Genomic DNA, 25,634 nt, shown 5'->3' on the forward strand with positions numbered 1-25,634 from the left:
TTTCTCTATTTAAAATTGTAAATGATGAGGTTTTGAGTTTCAAGCCACTCAACTTTTGCTGAAGAAAACTGCCTGGTTTAAAAGAACTTGCTGTATTGACACAATGTATGAGGGAATGCCATTTCTCTCTTTCCTGGAGATACAGGGTGTGCTGGACTTCTGTCACTGTGGGTGGTTTTTATAAACCTGGTTTTCTCCACATTTTCCTGTTACCTGATTGAGGTGTGTTATTGAGAATCCTGAGGATCTCAATAAAAGCTAATGTAAATAATTCAAATTCCTTCCTAAGTACTGAACAACTATCTCAGTACTATGTAGTCAATAGTGATTTACTAGCAGAACATCACCTACTTACAGAGTTTTTTGTGATTTTCCTTTTTATTTTACTGGCAAAACTTCAGGCTGTATCAGCTAACAATAACTATCCTATCAGCAAATACCATTACCTACATATTTTTCCTTATCTTTTTTCATTCCTAGTTTGCTCCACTGCTTCTGTGACCTACCTGTGTTAAACACTCTACCTGTATCTTTGGATGAACTTCTTTAAGAACAAAATACACAGCAGCTGGTGATGACATTAAAAGATAAAAAGCCAAAACAAAACCCCTCAAATATTTTCCCATTCTTTGATGTGTATTCTTTGACGGTATTTTAATGCCTGTTGACATAAGAGATGGACCAAAAATGACATTTTTTCCTATCAGCAGCTCCTTCCTCTCCCTGCCTGCCTCTATTCCTGCCTCCCCCTTCTCCAAACCAAACCACACCAAACCCTTATTTGCATTCTGTCTATAGCTGACCTGAATGAGGAGTAAATAAGAATACTTCAACAGTAGCATATTTTACTAAGTATCCCTGACCTTAATTCATTGTCTGGCCGATTGTGCAGATCCTTGTCTAACGATTTTCTGTTGTTTCCTGAGGCCAGAGGCTTCCTCTGCAGCCTGGTGAAGTTCCTCTTACTGTTGTAGGACCCCTCTTGCTTCAGCAAGAATTTTGGGACAAAAATAGAACTTTAATTGGAAAACTAAGCTGGTGTCATGTAGAAATGTAGGGAGTTCAGAAGAACTGGAAGGATTGATGTGTCATAATTGGATGGAATCTGTCAGCACAGAGCGAGCAAGTGCAGAAACTGAGGTGAGGTGAGTTGGGGTTTGCTGTGAATGACTTTCAGAGCTGGGCTGTCAGATAATGAGAGTTCTTGCCCGGGAATTGTTGGTTTGCAGCTTTTTATCATGCTAAATAAGCTTCCTCATGGCCCATTCTCCAACTTCCTCTACAAGTAAGAGTGAAGTTATCTAAGATCTCACCACTAATGCTACTGTCAGTGCAGCAGGAGTTCCTCAGCTGCCTTCAGTCCAACGCTTTACAATTTGACCAGTTTTGTCTCTCAAACATTTTTGTATTGCCTGTCTGTAAATTAATCTTCTGTATTTTTAAGCACCTGCAACAAACATTTCAGCATTTGCCAATTTTGGATCTAAAAATGTCTGTTCAGTTATACCATGGTAGATCCATAACTAATCTCCCACAGCTGTAAGTGAATTCTGATAGACTGAGTGCTGCTGCTTCTTGATATAAGTTTGGAATGAAAAGAGGAAGAATGGATTAAACCTCCTGTTTTCATTTCCATCATGACCTCTGAACACTTTTTCCTTTAGAGTAAGTGAAGTTACCACCAAGTCAGTGACCTCTAACTCTGACTAGTGTACACACAAACCACATCCCCATTCTTTAACAGAAAGCTTTTAAAATTCCTCTCTAGTTAGCACGCAGAACATACTTGGAAGCCATGCAGTAGAAGCTGCAGCATTCCCAATTCTCTGCAAGTGTGGTTCTATGTGAAACCTTATTTCTGCTATCCAGGCATTTACAGAAAATGACATTTTAGAGCTGTCACTTCTGTGGGTTTGATTTTCCAGGCCAGTGCAGCATCCCACACTTGTCGAAGCTCTCCCCATTCTCTCACTCCATGGTGCATTAGACACACACTTCTTCAAGCAGTTTCCCAGAGAATTAATTTTCCCTTTTTTCTTTCAGGAGTTGTTTCACTGTTTCTCCCTCTGGTCAGGCCTCCAATAGCTACTTTTGTGTTCACCATTGTGTGAATCAGAGTTATAAAGGCTGTGGATGAGCCAACAGTATGAGCAGTACCTCGACAAGAGGAGCAGTTTCTTTCCAAGTCTGTCAGCTGTCTGTCTGTCAACACATAATCATTCATTTCCTGAGCAGGAGTACTGCATCCCATCAGCTGTGCTACTCTTGACAGGGATCCTTTTCACTGCAGGTTAACCACAGTTCTATGTCTGACACCTGATTTGACTTGTAAATGTCTCAACACTGCAAAGTTAGCCTTTAAATGTAACATGTTATAGAATCCCAGAATGGTCGGGGTTGGAAGGACCTTAAAGCCCACCTCATTCCACCCCCTGCCATGGGCAGAGACACGTTCCCCTAGACCAAGTTGCTCCAAGCCCCATCTAACCTAGCCTTGGATACTTCCAGGGATCCAGGGGAAGCTACAGCTTCTCTGGGCAGCCTGTGCCAGGGCCTCCCCACCCTTGCAGTAATGTGAAAATACAGAGAGTGGGGACACTATCCTGCCTGCCTCTAACTGCTGAAAATTTCAGACCCTCTTTTGACTGTTTTTCCTGAAGATCCTCCATGCTCAAATCTTTGTATCTGCTCTGAGCCACCACCAGTGGTGCCTGCAGCTGCACTGCCCAGCACAGATCAGTGCCAAGAGGGGCAGCTGAGGCTGGATTATTTTTCAGGAACCTGTTGGTCACATTCCTCTGCCAAGTGCAGGCTTTGGAAATAGAGGGTGAATCAGCATCACCTATGACCTGATTCCCCAGTGATGGTGATTTGCTTTCCTTAAAATTTTAAGAAAGGTCCATTCTTGGGGGATTTTTTTTCTCATGATAACCATTTACTCCCTATCTTTGAACCCTCCAGACTCTGAGGCATGGTTTGAAAATCAGAAGTTCACCTCAAATCTCCAATTAGAACAGCAAGCCTGAATTACACAGAATCACAGAATATGCTGGATTGTAAGGGATCCACAAGGATCCAACTTCTGGCCCTGAACTCCTGCCCCCCTCAGCAATCCCACCCTGTGCCTGAGAGCATTGTCCAAATGCTTCTTGAGCTCTGGCAGCTTTGGTGACATTTCCTGGGAAGCCTCCTGAGTGCTTGACCACCCTCTGGGAGAAGAACCTTTTTCTAATATCCAACCTAAACCTCCCCTGACACAACTTAAGGCCATTCCCTCAGGTCCTGTCACTGGGCACCACAGAGATCAGTGTCTGTCCCTCCTCCCCCCATCATGAAGAAGTTGTAAACCTCAGTGAGGTCTCCCCTCAGTCTCCTCCAGGCTGAACAGACCAGGTGCCTTCATTACCTGGTGACATTTCATGCAGCTGCAGGCCATGGGTGATGGGGCAACTGCCCAAATCCTGCAGCTAACAGCCAGGATGGGAGCCAGGGAATAAACACCACCATGGAGCTGATGGCTCTGTCCCTTTTTCCTCCCCAGTGAGTGAAGGAGAGATTAAGCCTGTTCATGAGCTCCTCCCTCCCTGTTTACACCCCACCCTGTTGCCCACAGGAGTTTCCAGAGAAGCACAGGTTAGCCTGGCGTGGTGTCCCATGTCCCAGCCCTCCCTGTCCCCTCCCCAGCCCCACAGGACCTGTTCAGTGTCTCGTTCAGGGAGCGCAGGGAGATGCTGCCTTTCGCCATCTTCCTGGAGAACACCAAGAGAAGGAAGAAAAGCTGGAGTGGGCTCGCTCCTCTCTCCTGCAGCCGGCAGCACCAGCAGGGACAGGGGATCCGAGTCCTGCAGGAGGTTGTTTGTTCCAAGGCTTTTTATAGCCTGTATATCCAAATATAGGTCATGGATGCACCAACACACGTCCATGGACATATCACACACTGAACCACACAGCCCCTTCCTCTGCCCCACTGATCCCATGGCTTCACAGATGAACTAATTCACAGCTAACACAAAAGGGAGCAACTACAATTTCCTGCTTTTTTTTTTTTATTGCTGTGTTTTGGCTTCGATTTGCTGTTGCGCCCACCAGATCATGTCTTGGGCCAAAGTCTCCTGCTGAGAAAGGCTGTACAAGCAGATTGCCTTTGTTTTTTTAATTAAAAAGGTACGAAGGTAAAATCTGATTTGGATGAGAATGAGTTGTATTTGGTTGCAGGGAGCTGCTTTGAGCAAAACCAAGACAGTTGGAATCTCTTCCATAAAGGTTGGAGAGAGGCAGCACAACCAGATAATGATTTTCCAGAGCTGGGTATGCAAAAAAAAAAAAAGAGCTGGAAGTTTTACCAACATAATATGGGTCTGGTAACAGCCCAGTTGGTGAAACACAGCAGCACAAACCCAAACCTCCCACCAGTGCAGCAGGTCCTCAGCCAGCACTAGCAATTCAGTTCTGTGACAGGATAAGGATAGCCCTGGAAAAATCCCCTTTTTTAAAAAATTATTTGCCCACCTCACAGGAAATCCAGCATGAACTGAACATGCCCAGAGCTGTAACATTTCCACTTAGGTCTTCCTACCTTCAATTTGCAAATGAAGGGAAATTTCTAGCAAGCCAAGTTCTGCTCATTGTGTTTCAAAGCTTTGGGAAGACAGGAAGTATTTGGGTAAGGAGAAGCTGTGCCTTTGGCCCTTTGTATTCACCCTGTCATGGGGGTACAGTAAACTTTGGGACACAATTTTGTGTGAGGCTGGCACTATTAGAGTGATTCTTAGGACAAGGGAACAGTGAAAGAAAGCATTTATTAAGACAAGCGTAATAGCTCTTTTTCCCTGGGATACACAACTAACTCACAGCTGACCCAGCAAACAGGTGTAGCAGTTCCCCTTCTCTTCCTTTTGCTGCAGTGAAAAAATTTAGTTGCTAACCACAGGGAAACTCATTTGATTACTTGTTAATTGATGCATCTCTAGTCTATGCAGCTGCTGACAGAGTGTGATGAAGACCAGATTCCACCACGACCAGTTTAAGCCGACTGGGACACAGCCCCATGGGAGAAGCCACACAGAGCACTGCAACAGCCCAAACCACATAGGGCTGAGCCAGTGACAGCCCTGCTGCTGCTCAGCAGCCTCACTTAGCATTGTGGGTGTCTCCTGAGCACTAATTTTCTCCTCCAGCCTTAATTACGTCAGCTTAGCCATGAACTAATGTTACCCCTAAATATAGAGACCCGTTTTACTTAAATTCAAGCAGCAAGCTGCCAACCCTGCAAGAGAGAGTGGCTGTGAGCATAACAGCCACAAAAAACCAGCACGAGGCCAGGGACATCATGAGTGCACAGCAAATCCCTTTTCCTTCCCAAGGACCCAGAGGGGTTCACTGTCCAGTTCACTGTCAGTGGATGTAACTGGCTCTGAGAAGTGGTTTTATCCCCTAGACTTCCGTAAGCACCTGGGTGCCTTAAGGTTCTGGCAATGGATAGGCTGATATAGAGCTGCTCTGGTCAGCAACCAACACTCTCCTGGAGCCTTTGATCTCCGCACACGACAGCCAGTTCACCTTCTCTCCGTGCTCAATGCTAAGCTTTGGCACAACTCCAGGGTGTTCATTTGAGGTCGCTTTGTTGAGCTTCCCATCCTTTCTGCTGCAAGCAGCTGCTTGGGCCTTCCTCCTGTGCACAGATTTTGCTGGACTTTTCTGCTGCTTCCCAAGGTTGCTGCTGACATCCCAGAGCAAAACTTTCCCATCGTTTCCTCCAGATAACAACCAGTACCCCTCAGGCATAAAGAGCACCTGCGAGACTCCCAAGCTGTGAGCCTGGAACTCCAGCTCACGCTCAAACCTGGCCCCGGTGACGCGGAACAGTCGGACTTTGCCGTCCTGAGCGCCGCAGCCGAAGACGTTGCCGCAGGAGGCCACGGACAGGGAATGTGCGAGCGGCGGGTTGAAGAACTGCCCGGCTGACTGCGGGCTCTCTTCCTCCATCTCACACTGCTGCAGGTTCGTGCTCCACAAGGGACGAACTTTCTGCAGGTTCCACAGCATCACCTGGGAAAAAATAAAACAATAGGATGAATTGTGTGTTTTACTTCAAATCGGATCTTCAGTAGTAAAATAAGCAAACACGCTTCTTGTCCTAGCAGAGCAAAGGCTGTGTGTGACTCCAAGGGGTGTAAGGCATGTGGTTAAACTTGCCCTAATAAATGTAGCAAATCTTTCTGGCCTGCTTTCCAAAGCCCCACCACCACACTCTGCAGTCAATGACTCAGACCTTTAGACCACGGAAGAGATGCAAACACTGCTCTAAAAGCTTTTGCATTCATTGCAGCAGTAGTAATCATGACATACTGCACATCAATTATTGAGAAGGAGGGACAGGGAAACCCTAGCAGTGAACAGAGATCATTATCATTCTGGATTTCTGTCTCTGCTACTTGGCCTATAATAGTCACTTCCATGAACGTGTCTGAAAAATGGGACATCAAAAGGCAAACAGCAGTTGAGGCTGTGGTTTTTAAACAGGCATATTTGTATTTAATTTTATATCCAGTGAGGAGATCTGGTTTGTGCTATGGAGTAGGGCATGCTTTACCTACTGAGATGGGGCAAGTTGTGCTTTTAGACTTCCTTTTCCAATGCCACCCCACCTCCAAGCCCCCAGTGAAGAATCCTGTGTCTCTTGTACACCAGTTCAAGCACTACAGATTTATACTGAGCCAATTAAAAATAATGCTCTCAAGACTTTTGTAGGATCTGAACTGACACTGAGCATTCTCAAGGCCAACAGATCAAAAAGCACAAGTCAGTCTAATGCAGCACTGGTGTACTGTTTCATAAAGCTAAGCTTCAATATGTTATTAATAAAAATATTCCTTCAGTAGTAATCGCCAATAAGAAATACAGGAGTCTTTAAATTTACTTAACAAAAGAGCCTGGCTCTGCATTCCTGGAATCCAAATCACACTAAAACATCTGAAATATACTTCCTGTCACTTTCCTGTTTCAGTTACTGCTGTAGCTGCTGCACTAAAACTACTTCTACAACAACTCTGATTTACTGTAAATCAGAGGGGCTGGGTGATGCTTACAGAAAATACTCCTGCTTTCATAAGAGACAGGACTGCAATCGGATGAATCCATCAACTGATGAAGAGTTTTCTGCAAACTAAGTATTTTCTGTCCTCATGGCATTTTCCCTGCTTCATTGAAACTCCTGAGAGAACTCCAGCAACCTGAATTTCAATCCTCATCAGCCATGGCTTTCCCAAAGGTTTGACAAGCCCAGAACATGTTTTGTAGAGCTCATAACTTCTCCAAAGGCATGGTGCAGCACAGGGCTTCGGAGTTCTGCAGCTAAGCTCCCCTTTGGGAAATGATCTATCTTAAATGCAGCCTCAATGCAGAACGATGCTATTTTCACTGTACAAAAGCACACTAATGAAATCCTGTTTTGGGATACTGACTTTCACCTAAAAACCAACTTGCTGAGCTACCATAAATGGAGCTAATACTAAAAAGTCACAAAAATTAATCAGCTCATTTGTACCCAGTTGTACATAAACGTTTACAATTCTGATTAAAAGTTTCCAGCCACAAGCTTATCTGCATTTTAGGGACCAAAATTAAGTCAGCTGAGGGACTGAGTGTTTACTCCCCCCAAACAGCATCTATCATCATGGCTTTAACACAGAAAAATACAGTTTATACTAAATATCAGCATGTATTTGCTCTAATGGGTGTGAGATGTACTTTGGTTTCGAGAACACAGGGTGAAACTGCTCAAACCTGTCACACAAACTTCACCCTGACACCACTGGAACCACAGAAACCTTCGAGAAGTGACAGTTTTCATATCGGGCCAAACCAGGAATGTGGTCAGACCTCAACCACTGGAAAGAAATTACTGAAAAATATCTGTTCTGGGCTTAACTCCCAGCATGGTTCTTCTCAGAATGCAAAGGACAAAGTTTCCTGCTGATGAGGACAGAAAAGTTTAAAAGGCAAAGAACATTTCATGCTTCCAAGATGCTAACAGAACAAAGGATAACTTATACAAATCACTTGTCCTCACAGTGATACGTTCTTCTAGGAAACGTGCTGCTCTACCTGCCTGCCTCAAGCACTGTGCCTTTTCCTCACCATCCTCTGCATCTCATCTGCAGCCACAACTGATCCCTAGGGACAGCTGCTGGTTTTGCTCAGTCCAACAAAGAGCTAACACAGCACAAGTGAGCTTTGCACTGTATTCTGATTTCCCCCCACCCCACTCACTTTTGAATTGTAAATGTCAATGAAGATAAAAACAGGGGCAGAAGCTGCTGATGGGACAAACAGCCCAAACACTTGGTTTTGGGCCAAAACTACTTCAGAATAATGAGGGAGCTTTCCAGTGACTGCAGGCTGAACACCTTCGTGCTCGGTGAAAGTCTGTGGGTGCCTCACTACACAGGTGGGTAATTACTGTTTCACTTCATTAATAACCGTGCACATGTATGCAAATCACCTGCATGTCCAGTCCACAGGAAACCATGCTTTGAGGCCGCTGAGGTCGGAAGGCAACAGACGAGCAGATGTTGGAGTGTCTCAAGGACCGGCTGACTTTCTTGCTTTCCAAGTCCACAACCTTGATGGCCCCCGAGTCATCGGCCGCGGCCAGGAAGCTGTCGGTGTCGTTCACCGAGAGGCAGTTGATCTCCTCCTCGTTCACGTGGAAGCGCTGCAGGGGCTCCTGGAGGGAGCGCACATCCAGCACGCTGATGGTTTCTCCGTGGGACGTGTACAGCGTGCTGGGCCGGCGGGCGGAGAACACCACCGAGGTCACGTCCTCCGCCTGCGGGAGCCGCAGCTGAGCCACGGGCGAGCCTCCCCCGTCCCAGAGAGCCAGCTCGCCCCGCTCCGCGCCCGAGGCCACCAGCCCTTCCGCGCTCACGGTCAGGCACAGGACAGAGGAGGAATGCCCACCGCTCCACTTAGCTGCCATGTTCCAGGGACACCCCTGAAACAAACAAAAACAAGCCCTGAGCTGAGGTGGTTGCCGGTCTCATTACAGCAGAAACTCATCAAGCGAGAAGATCATCCTGAAACTCCAGTGTCGAGCTAAAACAGGCACCTCGACAGCTCAGGACAGCTCAGTACCCAAGTGGAGCTTTTGCTCAAGCAGCAGCGACACCAGGCACTACCACGATGCTGACTGGTCTTTTCCAACCTAATAATACAATGAGACCTTTTAAAAGAAGTTTAAAACAGGTTGCAACATATTTAATTGGCTCTCAGAGCACACCCATGGCGCTCACCAACCTTAACCCTCCCCGGTGCGACTGCCCGCAGCAGCGTGTGTTCACAGCACTGCTTAGGAGAGCACATCAGCAGAAAATTAAGTGAAGGGCGAAAAAGAGTAGGACAAAAGTGTTGGAGGGATTGGGACGCTGCGGGGAAATAGAGAGGCACATGGGGTTTGTGTGACAGCCCAGCACCCGCCTCGCTGCCCTAAGGCCCGTGCATTTATTTAACTACTGGGCAACAAACGGCTTGTTTCTGGTGGTTTTACCTTCTTTTGGTGGGTTTTTTTTTTACCACGTTATGATTTCCATGTGATTTTTCCCGACCCAGATCTAAAGAGCAGCCAGAGCCCATTCATTCCACCAGAGGAACTTCGGTCTTGGCGATCAAATAACACCACAGAGAAGGCCGATAGTTTCCCCGCAGCTCGCATCGGGGCAGATTCGCGGCCGCCGGTCCCCGGGGGCCCCAGGTGAGTCGTACCCCGCCAACCCCCGGGCCCTGCGGCAGCTCGGTCCGACCGCCCCCCGTCCCGGCAGGCCCGGCCCTGCGGCCGCCCCCCGGCCCGGCCCGGCTCGCGGGGCGCGGCGCTGCCGGGGCCGTGCCGGTGGGCTCGGGAGGCGCGGGGCCCTCAGCTCTCACCTCAGCTCCCCTCGGCTCCGCCGCGCTCCCCTGGCCGCCCCCGGCTCCGCTCGGCTCCGCCGCCGCCCCCGCCTCTCGCCGGCCCCCCGCGCCCGCCGCGCACGCGCGGGGCGGTGCCCGCGGCCGAGATGGCGGCGCCGCGCGCCCCCGCGCCGTGAGGCCTCGGGCGGCCCCGGCGACACCGGGCGGGCGAGGGGAGCGCGGGGGGCGATGGCGGCGGGGCCCGGCCCCGGGCCCGGCCCCGGGGCGTCCGCGGCGTCGTGGGGAGGGCCGGGCTGGCGGCTGCCGGGGCGGGTGCTGGAGCTAGTGTTCTCGTACCTGGAGCTGCGGGAGCTGCGGAGCTGCGCGCTGGTCTGCAAGCTGTGGCACCGCGTCCTGCACGGCGACGAGAACAGCGAGGTGTGGCGCAGCCTGGCCGCCCGCTGCCTGGCCGAGGAGGCCCTGCGCACCGACATCCTCTGCAACGTGCCCACCTACAAGGGCAAGGTGAGGCCGGGACCCCCACCCCGCCGGGACACCCCCTCACCGCCTCCCCCGGCGCTTGGGGACACCCCCGCAGCCCTCCGGCCCGCCCGCCATTGGAAACGAAGGGGGCGGGAGGCTGGGGAGCGCGGCGGGGTTTTATCTCCTAGAGCCACAATGGTTTGGGCTGGAAGGGACGCCTCCCACTAGAGCAGGCTGCTCCAAGCCCCGTCCATCTCCCCCACCCGCCTTGTCTCGCCCAGGTCCGTGCCTTCCACCACGCCTTCAGCACCAACGACTGCTCGAGGAACGTGTACATCAAGAAGAACGGCTTCACGCTGCACCGCAACCCCATCGCGCAGAGCACGGACGGGGCGCGCACCAAGATCGGCTTCAGCGAGGGCCGGCACGCCTGGGAGGTGTGGTGGGAGGGCCCGCTGGGCACCGTGGCCGTCATCGGCATCGCCACCAAGCGCGCCGCCATGCAGTGCCAGGGCTACGTGGCCCTGCTGGGCAGCGACGACCAGAGTTGGGGCTGGAACCTGGTGGACAATAACTTGCTGCATAACGGGGAGGTGAACGGCAGCTTCCCCCAGTGCAATAACGCGCCCAAATACCAGGTGAGGGGGTTTGGGGTGGGCTGGGGGGGGTGCTGGCCATCCCTCGCTGTCCCGGCTGGCTGCTGAATTGCTCCTAAGTGACTCTCAAAGGTCTCTTTGCCTTCCCTGCAGAAGGCAAATGATTCCGCCTTGTGAGCCCTTTCCCCCCTTCATTTACTGCTTGTGCAGGCTACACCTGTCTGGTGTTCAGTGCACCTGACCCTGGGTTGTTCCCACACTTAAAACTCTGAGTGTGAAACCTGTACTGTGGCTGTCTGCTTAGACATTGTGGCGCTTTTTGGAATAAAACCTGAAAGACTGTTGTAGCTTTCTGAAGTAGCGACTTGCCCCACAGCAAGGTGAGTGTCTGAGGGCTTGTTACCCCTTGGTTGTGTGGCAGGGTGAGCTGAAGTTAGTGCTTAGGTGAGAGTCTTCCTGCAAAAACCTGCAGCAGTGCTGATTGCTGCTGCTTTGCTCACTGGCCACCGTCTGTGGGTGACATTTCTTATCTGGAATCTGATGTTCAGATACCTTCAGGGTGTTAAAGAGCAGAGGCCACCCTACCTTTTTGTCCTTATAGAAGTGCTTGCCTTGCCATTCTGCCTCCTCACACAACTGCCTTTTCACTGCTGGATTGGCTCATGTTACAACTTAAACTGGATCATTGTTATTTCCATCTCAAATTCAGAGAATGGGTTAGAAGGGACTTTAAAAATAATCCACTCCAATCCCCAGTGCTGTGGCTTTGTTTCCCTTGTGGGTGAAGGTCTGTGTAGTGCCTTGCATCTGATATTCCTAAATTTTGTGTGAAAGTTCAAATCGGTGACCCTTTGGTGTATTTTGTGTTTATTAAGACCTGTGCAGTGGTCTGCTCATTGAAAACGTGCTTGCAGGAAACACATGTGTGTGTTAGTGTTGGCTAGAAGGAATTCCCAGTGCTGGGGCTGGCTGGAGAAGAGTCAGGAGTTTGTGTGGTGCCTGCTCTGCTTGTGGGACTTGTGTTGTGTTGTCTGGGACTTTTGTTGGTATCTGAAATAATGTGTGCTAGATAAATGCAGGGAGCTCTGGGCCTGCCTGGATCCAAGGCTCCTGCTGTGGTCAATGCTGGTTTCACTTGTGTGTCTGTATGTGTGTATATATATTTAGGGGTTTCCTTTTACTTTGGTGAAGAAACACCTCTGTCAGTGACAGCACCTGCATATTAATCTATTCTGGGATTTTTTGTAGGTGGCACTTGCCTTTCTCTAACCCATTGTCTTTAAAAATGCTCCTCACAGAGCAGTTGCTGCTCAGCAATAGCAGCAGCTGAACACAGAGTTCAGGTAACTTGGAGCCCATGGCAAAGATTCCAGAGCTCTGCAGTATTTCCAAAGCACACAGCACATAGTGTCTGCTCTCAGTGCTCTCACAGGTTCATATGGGAAGGGTCATGTTTATTATCATAAGCAGGTGGTGGATGCAGGCTGTCCTGCTTCAGATCATGGTGAAATTAAGAAATTCCCATCATAAGAGCAATCAGTCATGAGACACAGGACAGCCCTGCTTTAAAATTCTCTGCTGTGTTACATTTTGCATTATTTGTGTTTCCATCTGAACATGCTGACTCTCTCTCTCTGTTATTTTTACTCTCCCTCCTGTCTCTGTTTCCAGATAGGTGAAAGGATTCGAGTTATCCTGGACATGGAAGACAAAACATTAGCATTTGAGAGGGGCTATGAGTTCTTGGGAGTTGCCTTCAGAGGACTGCCAAAAGTTTGCCTGTATCCAGCAGTGTCTGCTGTGTATGGTAACACAGAAGTGACTTTGGTCTACCTGGGAAAGCCTCTGGATGGATGACATGGATTGTTTCGTTGGGACGTCGAGATGTGGATGTTTGGGAGGAGAAATCTGCATGTTGGTTAGAGGGAAACGTGTATTAGAGGAAAAAAAGAACAAAAAAGTGTGGGTGTGTGTCCAAGAGCCATCGAGGGAACCACGTGGAGTTTGGAAACGGAGGACCAGCCGTACTTCAGAAATTGTGTTACATTTCCTCTTTCTGCCAGGCCAGAAAAATCCTCAGGGCTGCAGTTGGTTGAGTGGGAAGCTGACACATGCATGTCGCAGCAGATTTTATTGCTAAAATGGCAGTGTGACCTCAAACATTTAAGAAAGGACTTGATACAAAAATGCTTGAGGAAATTTCCCTGGGATTTGTAAGTGGCGTGTTTTGTGAGAGACTCCCATTTCCAAACTGCTTGTTCCTTCCTTCCTTCCTTCCCTCCTTCCCTCCTTGGGGCCAGCATGGGGGCTGGAGCAGAGCTGGGGGTATTTACAGTTTTTAGTGTCCTCAGAGGCACGGTCTGTGCAACTGCCCTTCTCTGGTATAACCATACAACACGTGTGCAGCTATTTTTAAGTGTATTTTAAGGATTGTATATAAAGAAAACGTTGAAAAGAACAGTTAAAAGAAAGGGTTTGCTTTATTCTAACTGGGACAGAATTTCTTAAAGGGGAAAAAAAAATAATCACCCCCCTCCCTGGCACACAGCTGGGACAGGTGTAGAGCCTTCATGTCAGTGCAGTTCTGTTGTAATGTGTTTTGGGATGCTCTTGTGGAGTGCGGTGCTGCTTTGGGTTGTTTCCTGTGAAAGTTTCCATGGCTTCAGTGACAGGTTTGTTCTCTGTAGGAAACAAAAATGTTTTCCCCACAAGTTTCCTTTCAGCAGAACTCGTGCTTCCCTCGGGGAAGGAAGGCTGAGTAGAGCACTGAGCCTGCCTTCCTCTCCACCAGAAATGTCACCTTTTCAAAGCATTCTCTCACTTGTTGATCACTGTTGTGAGACGTCTCAACTTAATGTGGAAGGAGCATTGGGCTTCTGCATCCAGACCTTACTTTCAGCTTCAGTGGCTTTATAAAGCTTTAAGGCTTGCCTGAACCTTTCTTAACTGAATGAAATCCCCCAGCACCCCAATATTCACCTGCCCAGGACTAGTAAAACTCACCAGCCCTTTTTGGGGATTCTGGGTCACATTCAGTGTTTGTGCTCTTCACTGATTTTCTCAAAGCCATGTCCAGACCCCCCAGGTGTGTCTGTGTGCTGGCCTGTGCCGGCTGGGAAGCTGCCAGGTGTAGTGAGGAGGGAATTCCTGGTGAAACCACTTTGTAGTGAGGCTGGAAGGTCTGTAGGGAGCCCTAGGAGGGTCCTTTAACAGGGCAGGAAGGCTGTGACACCCATGGCTGGCTCCTGACTCTGGTTTTGTGCTGGTTGGCATCTCCCAGAGCTGCCTGGGCTGTTTCAGAGCTGCTTTTCAGAGAGGGAAAGGAAATGTTTATACAACCTCTTTTTGCGCTTTTTGTTTTGTTTTGTTTGGTTTTTTGTTTTGTTTTGTTTTGTGCTAGAGAATGTGAGTTGCTTGGTACCAGACACTGGCAATTCTCTGAGCATGGAAGAAAGAGGAATTCCTCTTGGGCTGTTGCTCATCCCCTTCCCTGTTCCTCAAGGAAGTGAGTGAGGCTTTGCCTTGGAGTGTTTTTGGCCAGGTAGGTCACCAGGTTCTGCCCTGGAACTGTGCAAGTTGTTACAATTTAAAGGATTTAAAAGTATTTATTTGTTCTGTGTGTTCATTGCTGAAAGGCAAATCAAGGTCTGTTCCTCTTGCTGCACCAGACATTGCTGCTGGGAGCAATGGAGGTGTTTGAGGTGTGCTGAGAACAGCCAAATAAAGGATGTGGGATGGGCATCCACGTACCCAACAAATCTGTTACAGGCATTGATTGTACTGGACTGTAAAGTGTCTGCAGAGCAGAACTGTGGGGCATAGAGTTGGGGATAAAGGAAACAAAACCCTGCCCAGTTTAGGAAAATAAATAGTCCCCAGGATGAATGTATCCTCAGTGCAGTCGTGAAAGATGAAACCTCTGCTGTTGTCCATGATCCAGTTAGAGGCAAGGAAACCCTGAGAATTCCGAGGAGTTTTAATCACAAATTCAGATTGATTCCCATTCTTCAGACTGCATCTTACCCTCTAAATAATTTCCCTCTAAATCAGAAATGCTGAAAGTTGAACATTCCTTAAGGGTGGGTTTGGGTGGACTCACTAATGTAAGATTATAACTTATTCCTGGAGACCAATGCTGGCTGTACAAAATATTAAAATAAACTCTGCTATCATTCAGAAGGATCTATCAGTGTGGATTGTTGGAATGGCATCTGCAGCATCCCAGAGATGGGAAGAAGCGAGCTGCAGTTTGGTGCCCCAAGAGGACAGAGGCGTTGGGGCTGTGTGATCTGCTGTGTGACTGCTGGGAAAGACAGAGTGGTTAAGGAGGGCTTGGAAACTCAGGGATCTGACAGCTGTGATAGGAAATTGCCTCCTCTGAAACAGGGATGCTCACTCCTGACTCTGGGAAAGGCATTCCTGCCTGCTGGAGGCCTCTGGGTTGGAGTTGGGGTGGTGTGGTCCTCACTGCTGCACCGAGGGGTCTCCTTCCCCCTCAGCTTCCTGCTCTTTCCTTTGCTTTCCCTGTGGAAGTTCAATATTTCAGAGTGCTTTTAGGAAGTATTGTGGGTTTGAGCTCTGAGGCACTTTGCAAACTCTCTGCACCAAGAGTTTGTTTTTAAGCAGTAAATCCTGGCTGACACCTCCTGCAGGAGCAGAGAGGTTTGTGCTGGTTTGCCAAGAAGGCAGAGTTGGTTTTTTTAGCCTGAGGTACCTCAGAGTCAGCTGAGCAGTTGTTTGGGGTATTTTACCTAACCTGACAAGGGATTTAAGGGCTTTGGTTAGGGGAACATCAAATGTTCACAGCCCCCATAATAGAACAGACTAACAAGGTCTTGGCTTTAGACTCTTGCAGGATTTTGGGATAAGTGAGCATTTTATCTGTCATTTTAATAAAACTCAGAATTCTTTGTGGTTTGAGCGTGCTGTGAAATCTGTTGGGAGCTGAACAGTCAGCGCTCTGTCCCTGCCATATCTCTGGGGAGGTGAGGAGCTCCGTGTGGTCACTGGTTTGGGGACAGAGGCTGCTCTTGGCCTTGGTGGCACTTTGTGCTGGCCCTAAGCCACTGGTGTGACACCTCAGGTGCTGCTGGCAAACTGATAAATCAAGGTGGGCTGGGAAACTCCCTCCTGGAAAATGCTTTTATCCCAGCTGAAAGGCTGCAGTGAGTGTACATTTTTGGGAGCCCTGTGTGCACCTTCCCCTGGCAAAGGCCCCTGAGCCCTGTCCCTCCTGGCCACGTTTCAGGTGACAAACCCAGGCAGGAGCAGATGGCCCCGGTGCTGTGGCTGTGCTCTTCCCTGCCTGCCTCCGAATGTGACAGTGAGAAATCCAACTTTTCTCCCTGCTTATCTCTGATCTACATTTCTAAACTCCCTGAGCACGCTGGGTGTGTTTCCAGATGGCTGCCTCTATTTTTTTTTCCTCTTCCATTTTTGCTGGGTTGATGACAGCAGCGATGAGTTAAAATAACCTTGGGCCTGATCATAGTCTGATCATGGAAAACTGTTTTTTTCAAAGTATTTAAGAGGTGAGCAGCCCTCAGTCATTGCTTAAGCTTTGTATTTCCATGTGAACATTTCAGTTTTTACATGTTATAAATAGCTCTTAGATGTGTAAGTGAATTTTTTTCACTTACTTGCAGGGAAATCTGCAGACAGAAAACAGCATCATTGAAATTGCACTAAGATCCTTTGTACACTTAAAAAGCAGGTTTCCAGGGGGTTGGCAGTGGCCATGCTTGACTCTGTTAGTGACAGTAGCCCACCTTGTGCTAAAGTGTGATTGAAAGAAAAAATGAATGAAGCAGTGAATGGACACAGAAAGCTTTTCCTGCTGGACTTGCTAATTCCTCCCTGAAGCAGTTTTTTTTTCCCTACTGCTGGATGAGGCTGTGTGACTACCAAAGGAACTCTCCCATCTGCCCACGAGAGGGCAAAGCTGTGGGAGCCTTGACTTGTCCTGAGTACAATAAATGTTTTTAATGTGGAACCTTCCCCTTAACAATTACTTCTTGTTCTTTTCAAACACCAAACCAAACTAAAAATCCTCAACAGTGGATGATGGACACAGAATTTTTTAAAGTTCACTCCTTCATTTGAAACCTGTGTCCTGAAATAGGCTGAGCAAATATTTGCATTTCAGAAAATTATTTTTAGTGACACCAAACTGAGCCACAACTCCAAGATCACCTTAAAGGACTGAAAGGGATTTGGGAGGCTCAAACAAAATGTCAGAGTTGCTGTTCAAGATCCACTTTTTCCAAGACTTGCTTTTCTTCCCTTCAGGCATTTATGAGGAAGAAATAGTGATATCAGCAAAAGATTATTTTTAAAAAGTCCATTGCAATTGAAAAAAAAAAAATCAGAGTAATTGAAAGGGGATTTTGAAATTAAACTCATTGTATGCTACAAGTGTTGTTCATTCTTCTGCAATTTTACCAAGTCAGGAATTGAATGGATTTTCGCTTCATGCCAGCCCTGGCAGGTGTGGTGTGAGCTACCTGCAGTGGTTTCATGACTGCTTGATTTATTTTGCCTTTTTTACTGTGGAGCTTAGGAGAACTCAGCCATATCCTATCACTTTTAAATAGCAATCTAAGGGAGTAAACTCTGCCAGCCCCAATATGTGGCTTCATAAAGTGCTGGACAACCCTTCTAGTAAGGAAATGGATGTTGGCCAAAATGCTTTTTTATTGTTTTCAAATACTGCAGGGGTTAACATTTTTCATGGAATCCAGACTGGTTTGGTCTGGAAAGGATTCATCCAGCTCCAGCCCCTGTCCTGGGCAGGGATACCTTCCACAAGACCAGGCTGTGCAGCCTTTGCCGGTCCCAAATCACCTTTTGGGTTTCTTTGATGGCTTTCTGTTTGTTTTTCTGTGCTCAGGTGACAGAGGCCACTTTCCTCACAGCAGATCCCATCTGACATTGGGCACCTGACCCCTTCCAAAGGGTCTGGTGCAAGAGCAGAGCTGGAGGGTGGGATCTTGCTTTGGAAGCAGCCCAAAGATTTTATCTCAGCTTCAGCATAAGGTTTGATCTATTCCTGGGTAAATAATCAACATGAGCAGAGTGGATCAGAGCTGGAGCATCAGTGGGGCTCAGGAGAGGGTGCAGGATGGAAAGCAGGTGGTTTTTCATGCCCACCTCACCCCAGAGTGCAGTGCAGCTTTGGGATGTGTCTGAGCTGAGCTGCTCTTCCTGGCAGGAGGGTGGAGAGCAGGAGGGAGCTGTGATATTGATCCGTGTGTCTGTCTGCCTGAGCCTCCCCCTGCTGCGCTCCTGTGCTGATTCAGATCCCAGACTGAGCTGGAGCTGCTTTCAGTCTCTCCCAGGGATGGCATTTCAGACACAGCAGCGATGTCACCTGTGTTACACTGATGTCACGTGTCAGGGTTTGTTTTAAAACCCCACAGAAATATCCTGGCAGTTTTCCTGTGTCCTTACCCAAGCCCAAGGGATATGTCCTAAATGCAAGAGCGAGCTCCAAATCCAAACCCCACAGACAGACTTTGTCCCTGGTCCCTCAGGGAGCCTGCTAGAAATGCAGGGATGCTGAGGCTGAAAACCTTGGAAAAGGGGACTTTGTAGGGTGCATTTGCTTCCAGAAGACCTGCCTGCCACACCAGGCTGTGGCACAGGGATGTTGGCCCTTGTGGCCGGAGAGGAAGATGGGTGGGACATGCTGAGCTCTGCAAGGAGCTGAGAGAGTTTCACTTCCCTTTGGGTTTGTGACTGAATTACTCACTTCTCTTAAGCAGAACAGCAGCAGGGAAGGAGTTTGTGAAGCTGCAGATGGGGGTATTTTTTTTTTTTGGTCAAAATTTGCATTCCTGAATGATGTCACAGCAGTGACTTGTCCAAACCTTCTCCTTCTGGTGACTTACAGCTTCCAGCTTTGAGAGTTTTAGGCTAGAAACTGATAGAGAGAAGGTTTAGATTTGATATTAGGAAGAAGTTCTTCCCTCTCTGGTTGCCCAGAGAAGCTGTGGCTGTCCCATCCCTGGAAATGTTCCAGGCTAGGCTGGACAGGGCTTGGAGCAGCCTGGGCTAGTGGGAGGTGTCCCTGCCCACGGCAGGAGTGGAACAAGATGGCCTTTAATGTCCCTTCCCACCCAAAGCACTCCATGATTCTGTGATAAAACACTTTGGTTAACGTGCTGCAGTAGCTGGGTCAGGGGGGTTTGTTGCTTTCCATGGTTTCTTTTATTGTGCACTACAACAAAGGTCAATTTATCCACACCTTTGGCAATCCTGTGGGAAAAGCTCGGGCAGCTCCTTCAGCTCTAACTGCAATCCAAGGCCAAAGTAGATGAAAGCAACCTGGTTGTGGGGCTTTCCAGCCCCTGAGGAGATCAAGGAGGAATCACAGGATGGTTTGGGTTGGAAGAGACATTAAAGCCCATCCAGGCTCACCCCCTGCCATGGGCAGGGACACCTTCCACTATCCCAGGCTGCTCCAAGCCCTGTCCAACCTGGCCTGGAACACTTCCAGGGATCCAGGGGCAGCCACAACCTCGCTTGGCAAAAGATGAGAGGTCTTTTCTGACTTTGAGCACTGGCTTCTCCTGCAGATGCCATTCTCCAGAGCATCTGGACTGTCTCGGATCACAAGGGAGGGGATGCACTTGGCTTCCAGTTGCTCAGAAATACGAGGTTCTGCTGCTTCAGCATCCAACACATCCTGCTGCACGCTGTGCTCTGTCACTGCCCTATTTTCTGGAAAAATCCCTTCAGCAGGATTTCTCTCCTGGGAAGCTGAGAAGCCTCAGAGAAAAAGGAAAACAGTATTATCTCATTTGCTTCTCCTGTGTTTTGCTGCCTTGGAATGTGGTTGGAGATTGTTTATCCAACATCTGAATTGCTTTTACTTAATGGCCAATCATGGCCAAGCTGTGTTGGGTGTTGGACTCTGAGGAGAGAGTCACGAGTTTTCTTTAGTGTCTTTTAGCCTTCTGTATGTGTCCTTTCTCTATTCTTTAGTATAGTTTAGTATTCTTTAATATAATATAGATCATAAAATAATAAATTAGCCTTCTGAGAACATGGAGTCAGAGTCATCATTCCTTCCTTCCAACCATGGGAGACCCTAAAAAATACCACAGTGCTCTGGAGACCAAGAGATCCAGATGTTCTCCTGCTCTCCCAGGAGAAATTCACCTCAGCCTGGTGGTGGTGGATCCTGAGGAGCCCCCAGACCCCAGCCTGGGAACAGCAGGAGTGTGAGAGCTGCGAGCAGTGCCTCAGGGAAGGGCAGGGGGAAATGAGATCCCTGCTGCAGCTTTCCCTCTCCAGCCACTTCCCCCTCATTGACAGCCCCAGCAGGAAGAGCCGTGCCCGCGGATGGAGCTGCCTGGGCTGGCCCTGCCTGTGGGAAGGGAACTGGGCAGAGCCTCCCCCTGCATGGGCTCTGGGAAGGGGCTGTGGCCCAGCCACTGACTGAGTGCTCCAGATGGCAAGGCCAGATGTGTTCTGGTACCATCTGTCTGGCAGTTGTCTTGTGTCCAGCGGGCAGTTGGCCTTGTCTCTCTCTGAGTGATCTCACCCACTCCTCCCTCGGGAGGGGACACTGTGATGGTGATCACGGGGGTCCCAGGATGAGGGAAGAGATGAGAATGTTGACTCCATGTTCAGAAGGCTTGAGACACACAAATCACTGCAAAACCAGAGCCTGGAGCTTCACTGACAGATGCAAGAGCTGGCACGTGCCTGTCCTTGGACCCAGGTGAAGCAGCAGGGAGGTGGTTTGGGCACAGCTTGGGGGAAAAAAGGTGGTTTTGAGGCTGATTATAAATCCTTGGGTTTTGTCCCTTGGTTTGCCCTGCAGGAAGTGCCCCAGGGGAGCTGTGCTTCCTGCAGAGCTCCAGCCCTGCTGCAGCTCTCTGAGCCCACACTCCTGGGCAGCAATGCACCATCCTGGCATGGGACACATCCCTGGCTACCCCTGGGGTTAAATTCCCTTTGGGAAATTCAGCCAGATGAAATTCCAGAGCTCAAGTTTTAACTTCAGGCATCCAGCTGTCCATTTTAGCTTTTCCCTTTTGCCCATGGAACAAATTCTGTTTTCTTTTTTGTGTTCATAGTTCCTCTTAAATTAAAGGCAACAATTGCTGCTGACAGCTCCTGAGATACAGGAGACCTCAGGCTTGGTTTACCCTGAGCAGGTCATTAAATAAAATAAATTAAATTAAGGATGCTTTGCACCATCATCCCTTGCAGAACTATTTTTTTAAATTCTTGCCAGTTCTCCATCCCACTGGGATTCAAGGAAGCCCATGGAGAAATATTTCTGTTTCCCTTTTCCCCCACCAACAGGTCCTGCTCCTACATGAGCCATGAGTGACCCTTCTGGTGCTTCCATTTGGGAATAAATCACATTTCCTGCAGGAAAACACATGTTCAGTGGTGGGGTTGCTGTTTCCTGTTGCAGTTTCCCCTTTCCCAAGGGTCCTGTGCTGGGTGCATTCCAGGAGAGACTGGGAGTCTGCCCTCTTATCACACTTTGCTCTTGGGGTATGTTTGACAACTTGAAGGCTGTAAGGGAAAAAGATTGTTTGGAGGAGGAGGGAGGAACAGAAGAAGCTCACTGGGTGTAAAACCATAAGGGGATTCCCAGTCCTCTCCTACAGCTGCAGGAATTGGCTCCAGGCAGCTGAATCTCCTCCAGTTTAACCCACCCTTGCCTTTGAGCTGCACTGGAGCTTCCTGAAGGGCTGATCAGAGGAGCAGCTCAATCCCTGTCCCTTCCCTGTGCTGGTAATAAAAAATAAATTACCCCCTGTGAAAAATGCATATTTTATGATTGGCTTTTTGCAAATATTAAAATGAATGTTATATGTGTTATGTTAGAAAGTTATGCTGTATTAATTCTCTTAAGTAGTGTGTTAAATCTAGTTTTAGGTTATAATATAATGTTAAAATAGAAACTATGCTATGTAAGATACTTTTTCTAAAAGAGAGGAAATTCAAACTGAGATATCAGCCACAGGACACTTAAATCTTTCAGAGGAAAAGAATTTATTGTTCCATTATCAGAAGAAATGAACTTCCCACTTTGCTCAGCCCTGAAGGTGCTGTTAGGATTCAGAGGAAGAAGTTGACACTGACCAGGCAGAATCCTGTGTTTGAATGGAATTGATGCATCATGGATGAGGTGTATGAATACGCAACAGGCTGTTGCCTTTAAGGGTTAATCCTCTGTCAACATGTGCCCCTTTTCAGGCTTATTTTGACCAAAAAAGGTACCCAGACTGTCTGTAACTCTTTGTTGCTGCTGTCTCGTATTGTCCTTATCCAAATTGCCCAAATTTTTATTACTCTAATTACATGACTATTTTCATAACCATTTTACTACTCTTAAACTTTTAAAATGTTAAAAACAAGTGATAGGCGTTTTTCACACCCCCTCTCGAAGCGCACATCAAATCCTTGCTGAGAGGGCTGGGTGGGGGTGTGAGGGAGGAAAAGGAGGGGACCCAGCAGCAGCTTCAGGACCTTTTCAGAGCCATCCGGCTGCAGGATGTGGGGAGAGTGTGAAGAGCAGCAGCAGCACGGAGCCGTGGGGTCAGCCCTGAAGTGGGGCTGCTTTCCAGGAACAGCAGGGTGGGGAAAACCTTGGATGGGCCCTGTAGGGGCTCTGCCAGCCCATGCTGCTGCTGGGGATGGGGGTTACACTGCCCTGGCTTTGGGGATAGGCTGGGGGCAAAGCAGGGCACGAGGGAGGTTGTTTTCTCTCCCAGTTCCTGCTGGGCTGCAGGAGGAAGCTGGTTTGACCCTCAGGGCATCACCTTGCCGGTGGCACCACAGAAAGGAATCCATCAGAAGCCTCCCAAAATCCATCAAAACCCACCAGAAGGTCTCCCAGAGCCTCCTGATCCAGAGGGCAGAGGATGCCCAAGTGCTACAGCTCTGCCAGCTCTCGTGTCTCCCAGCACCAGGTGAGGGGTTTGAGTGTGGACTCCTGGCAAGGTTTGGGATGAGGAGTTTTTGGTCATCAGCTGCTCTCAGCCTTTTGTGTGCCCTTGAGCAATGCCATGGGAATTTTGCCCTTCTGTGAGCTTCTGCCAACTCCTGTTCGCTTCTCTCTTCTCCTTCTTGATTTTTATACATCAAACTTCCTTGAAAATGGAGGAAATGAAACCACAGGGCTTTTTTGTGAGTGACAAGGGAGAGGTCAGCCTCCTCCCAGAGAAGAAATGAAATTAAGGGGGAAGGCAAGCAAATCATCTCCCTGGTCATTTTTGCTGGTTTCAGGAGTTTGGGGGCCACGTGGTCTGGCAGTTCATCTCCCAAATCTGCAAATATGCCATGGGCACCATGGAACACATGGCACGTGGAGCATGGACCTGCTGATCCCAGACAGGTCCTGCTGCAGGGCTGGATGGATCCTTTCTCCATAGCTTGAACCCTTTTCCAGCTAGGTAGATCTGGGCAAAGTTTTCCTCCTCAGAGGCTGGGTTTGCTGGGGACTTGGGGGTGTGTGAGCACCGTGGAAGGGGGAGATGGAGAGCAAGGCTAGAAGGGGCTGAGGAGGAAGGGGACCTCCCTGAGCATATTGCCTTGGAAATGGGGATCTTTGTTTCCTGGTAGCTGCAGGAAAAGCCATTTCTGCTGACTTCCACACAGGGATTAGCACTCTGGAGGTACCTGCATGCGGGTGGTTCTGACTTGGGTTTGCTGAAATCCCCAGCAGCCCCAGGACACCCAAAGGTCTGGGAGCAGGGGGATAGGAGCGTCCTGAAACTCACTTAGACAATGTGAGGGATAGGCACTGGCTTCCCAAATTTACTGGGGACTCAACACCTGGGCATGTCCAGCCTTGGCTTGGGATGCAACAGGAAATACCAGCACCTTCTTCCCCCATAGGACACACATCCCTTGGTTCCTTTTGACCCCCTGATCGGGGGGCTGGAGGCAAGACGGGTCTGGAGGGACACAAGGGGAATAGGTGCCATGCAGGGGTGGCATTTCTCCATCCTTCAGGAGTGATGGCATGGCTGTGCAGGGCAGAACAGCCCCGGTCACCATCTCTGTGGGCTGAAACCCTGAGAGGAGGTTCTGCTGCTGCAGCTGCGTAGAGGAGTCACCATGCAAGGCTCGTCCCCAGAGCTGGCTCGTCCCCAGGAGCTGTGTGACACCCTCGCTGCCTGCTGGGCCCCGTGGTTCCTCCCTGAGTGCAGGACCCGTGCTGGGGGTGCTGTGCTCAGTGAGCAGAGCAACAGAAAAGCCTCCATGTGACTGCAGCTTCCGTTGGCTCCTTCCGCAAAGGCTAAATTGGTGCTCAGCCAGAGGGCGGGTGGCACACGGCCCCGGGGGTGGCACACGGACCCCGAGGGGGGCACACAGACCCCTGTCCCTGTCCCCAGGACCCCCCTGAGCGCAGCTGAGGGGCCGCAGGATGGAGCGTGCCAAAGCCCTGGCGGTGCTGTTCCACGCGGTGAGTAACTGCCCCCCGTACCTGTGCTGGGGGAAACACCCAGCTCGGGGGTTCCCTGTGCCAGCCTGGGGACCTGTGGTGGCTGTGTGTCACCAAGAGCCGCGCTCGAAGGGCTGTGGCTGCTTGGGCTCGTGTGAAGCTGGTGTGAAGCGTGGGGAGCACCCCGGCAGCTCCCAGAGCTCTTGGATGTGGGCTCTGGTGTAGGGCTGCGGGCAAGGGTTTCCTGCTAGGGCTGCTGCCTCCTCTCCTGGCTGGCCAGGTGCCATCCCACCTGCTCCAGGGAGCACTGGGAGGATGGAGGTGCTGCTGGTGTTGGGAGAAGCCAAGGAAGGTTGAGGTGGGTGAAGGAAAGTGGGAGCTTCTGCAGAGAACCAAAACCGTGTCCTTTGGGTGCAGCAAGGTCCAGGAGAGCAGGGTCCATCTCCTGCCACCGTGCCTGGGTATGAGCTGCTGCTGGACTCCAAGGACTTGAGAGGGTGAAAGGTGCTGTGTGTCAGTTGCAGCCTGGAGAAAGGGGACTAGCTCTCCATCTCCCCCAGAGTAACAAATCCTGCCTTGATAGGGCACCAGCTCAATACTTTGGCTGTCCCAAGGAAGGACACAGCCCGGGACATGCCCTGCTCCCTCTGTGCTGTGAGGCTCTGGCTACCTGGGCTGCCCAAAATAACCCTGTTTCTCCTTCATGCAGCGGCAGCTGTGAAAGTGCTGTGTGTCAAACACTGGCTGAGCCCTCACTGCTCATTTGCCTGAGTTTCAGCTTTTCCCCAGATGCAAATGCCGTCAGCTCCGCTCCCACCAGGTCAGTGATGGGGCAGCTCCTGCTGGAGAGCCTCAGCTTCCCTGGGAGGGTCTGCAGCAGGGATGGGCACTGGGGGGACTTGGGGGGGTGGGTTGGTGTCCCCTGGGGGAGTGTTTGGTGCCAAGAGGGGGCACACGAGCCCTGCTAGGGGGACGCCCTGCTGGAAGGATGCAGCTCAGTGGCCTCCACGAGCAGCTGTGCAGCAGTGACGGTGCCTTCCCCCTGCGTGCTGCCACCCGTCCCTGCCCTTCCCCTGCCTCCCAGGCTCAAACTGGGGGAGCCCCACCAGGGCTTCTGCTGGGGTGGGTGGGCTCAGTGCCAAGGCCCTGTGCCCCTTCTTCCAGGGGCAGCTCACGGTGGCCCAGGTCGCCTGGGCCTTTTGGGGGGAACAGTTTGCAGCTCCTGACCTCCTCCCCTCTGCCTCCCTCTCCACAGG

At 49.7% G+C, this 25,634-nt stretch overlaps 2 protein-coding genes across 2 annotated transcripts; one reads left to right on the forward strand and one right to left on the reverse strand.

Annotated features, from left to right (window-relative positions):
- Positions 1-4,559: 4,559 nt before the first annotated feature.
- On the reverse strand, positions 4,560-8,995 carry WDR53 (WD repeat domain 53). Its single transcript, XM_084211948.1, has 2 exons — positions 8,504-8,995; positions 4,560-6,048 (listed from the first exon to the last, which is right to left on the reverse strand). The coding sequence occupies exons 1-2, from the start codon at positions 8,978-8,980 to the stop codon at positions 5,461-5,463; spliced, it is 1,065 nt and encodes a 354-aa protein (XP_084068074.1). The 5' UTR covers positions 8,981-8,995; the 3' UTR covers positions 4,560-5,460.
- A 1,087-nt stretch (positions 8,996-10,082) lies between these two features.
- FBXO45 (F-box protein 45) lies at positions 10,083-15,100 on the forward strand. Its single transcript, XM_084212258.1, has 3 exons — positions 10,083-10,407; positions 10,647-11,003; positions 12,633-15,100. Exons 1-3 carry the CDS (start codon positions 10,132-10,134, stop codon positions 12,816-12,818), a joined length of 819 nt encoding a protein of 272 aa, XP_084068384.1. The 5' UTR covers positions 10,083-10,131; the 3' UTR covers positions 12,819-15,100.
- Positions 15,101-25,634: the final 10,534 nt, after the last annotated feature.

This window comes from Fringilla coelebs (assembly GCF_963513975.1).
Source record: "Fringilla coelebs genome assembly, chromosome: 10".
Classification (NCBI taxonomy): domain Eukaryota; kingdom Metazoa; phylum Chordata; class Aves; order Passeriformes; family Fringillidae; genus Fringilla; species Fringilla coelebs.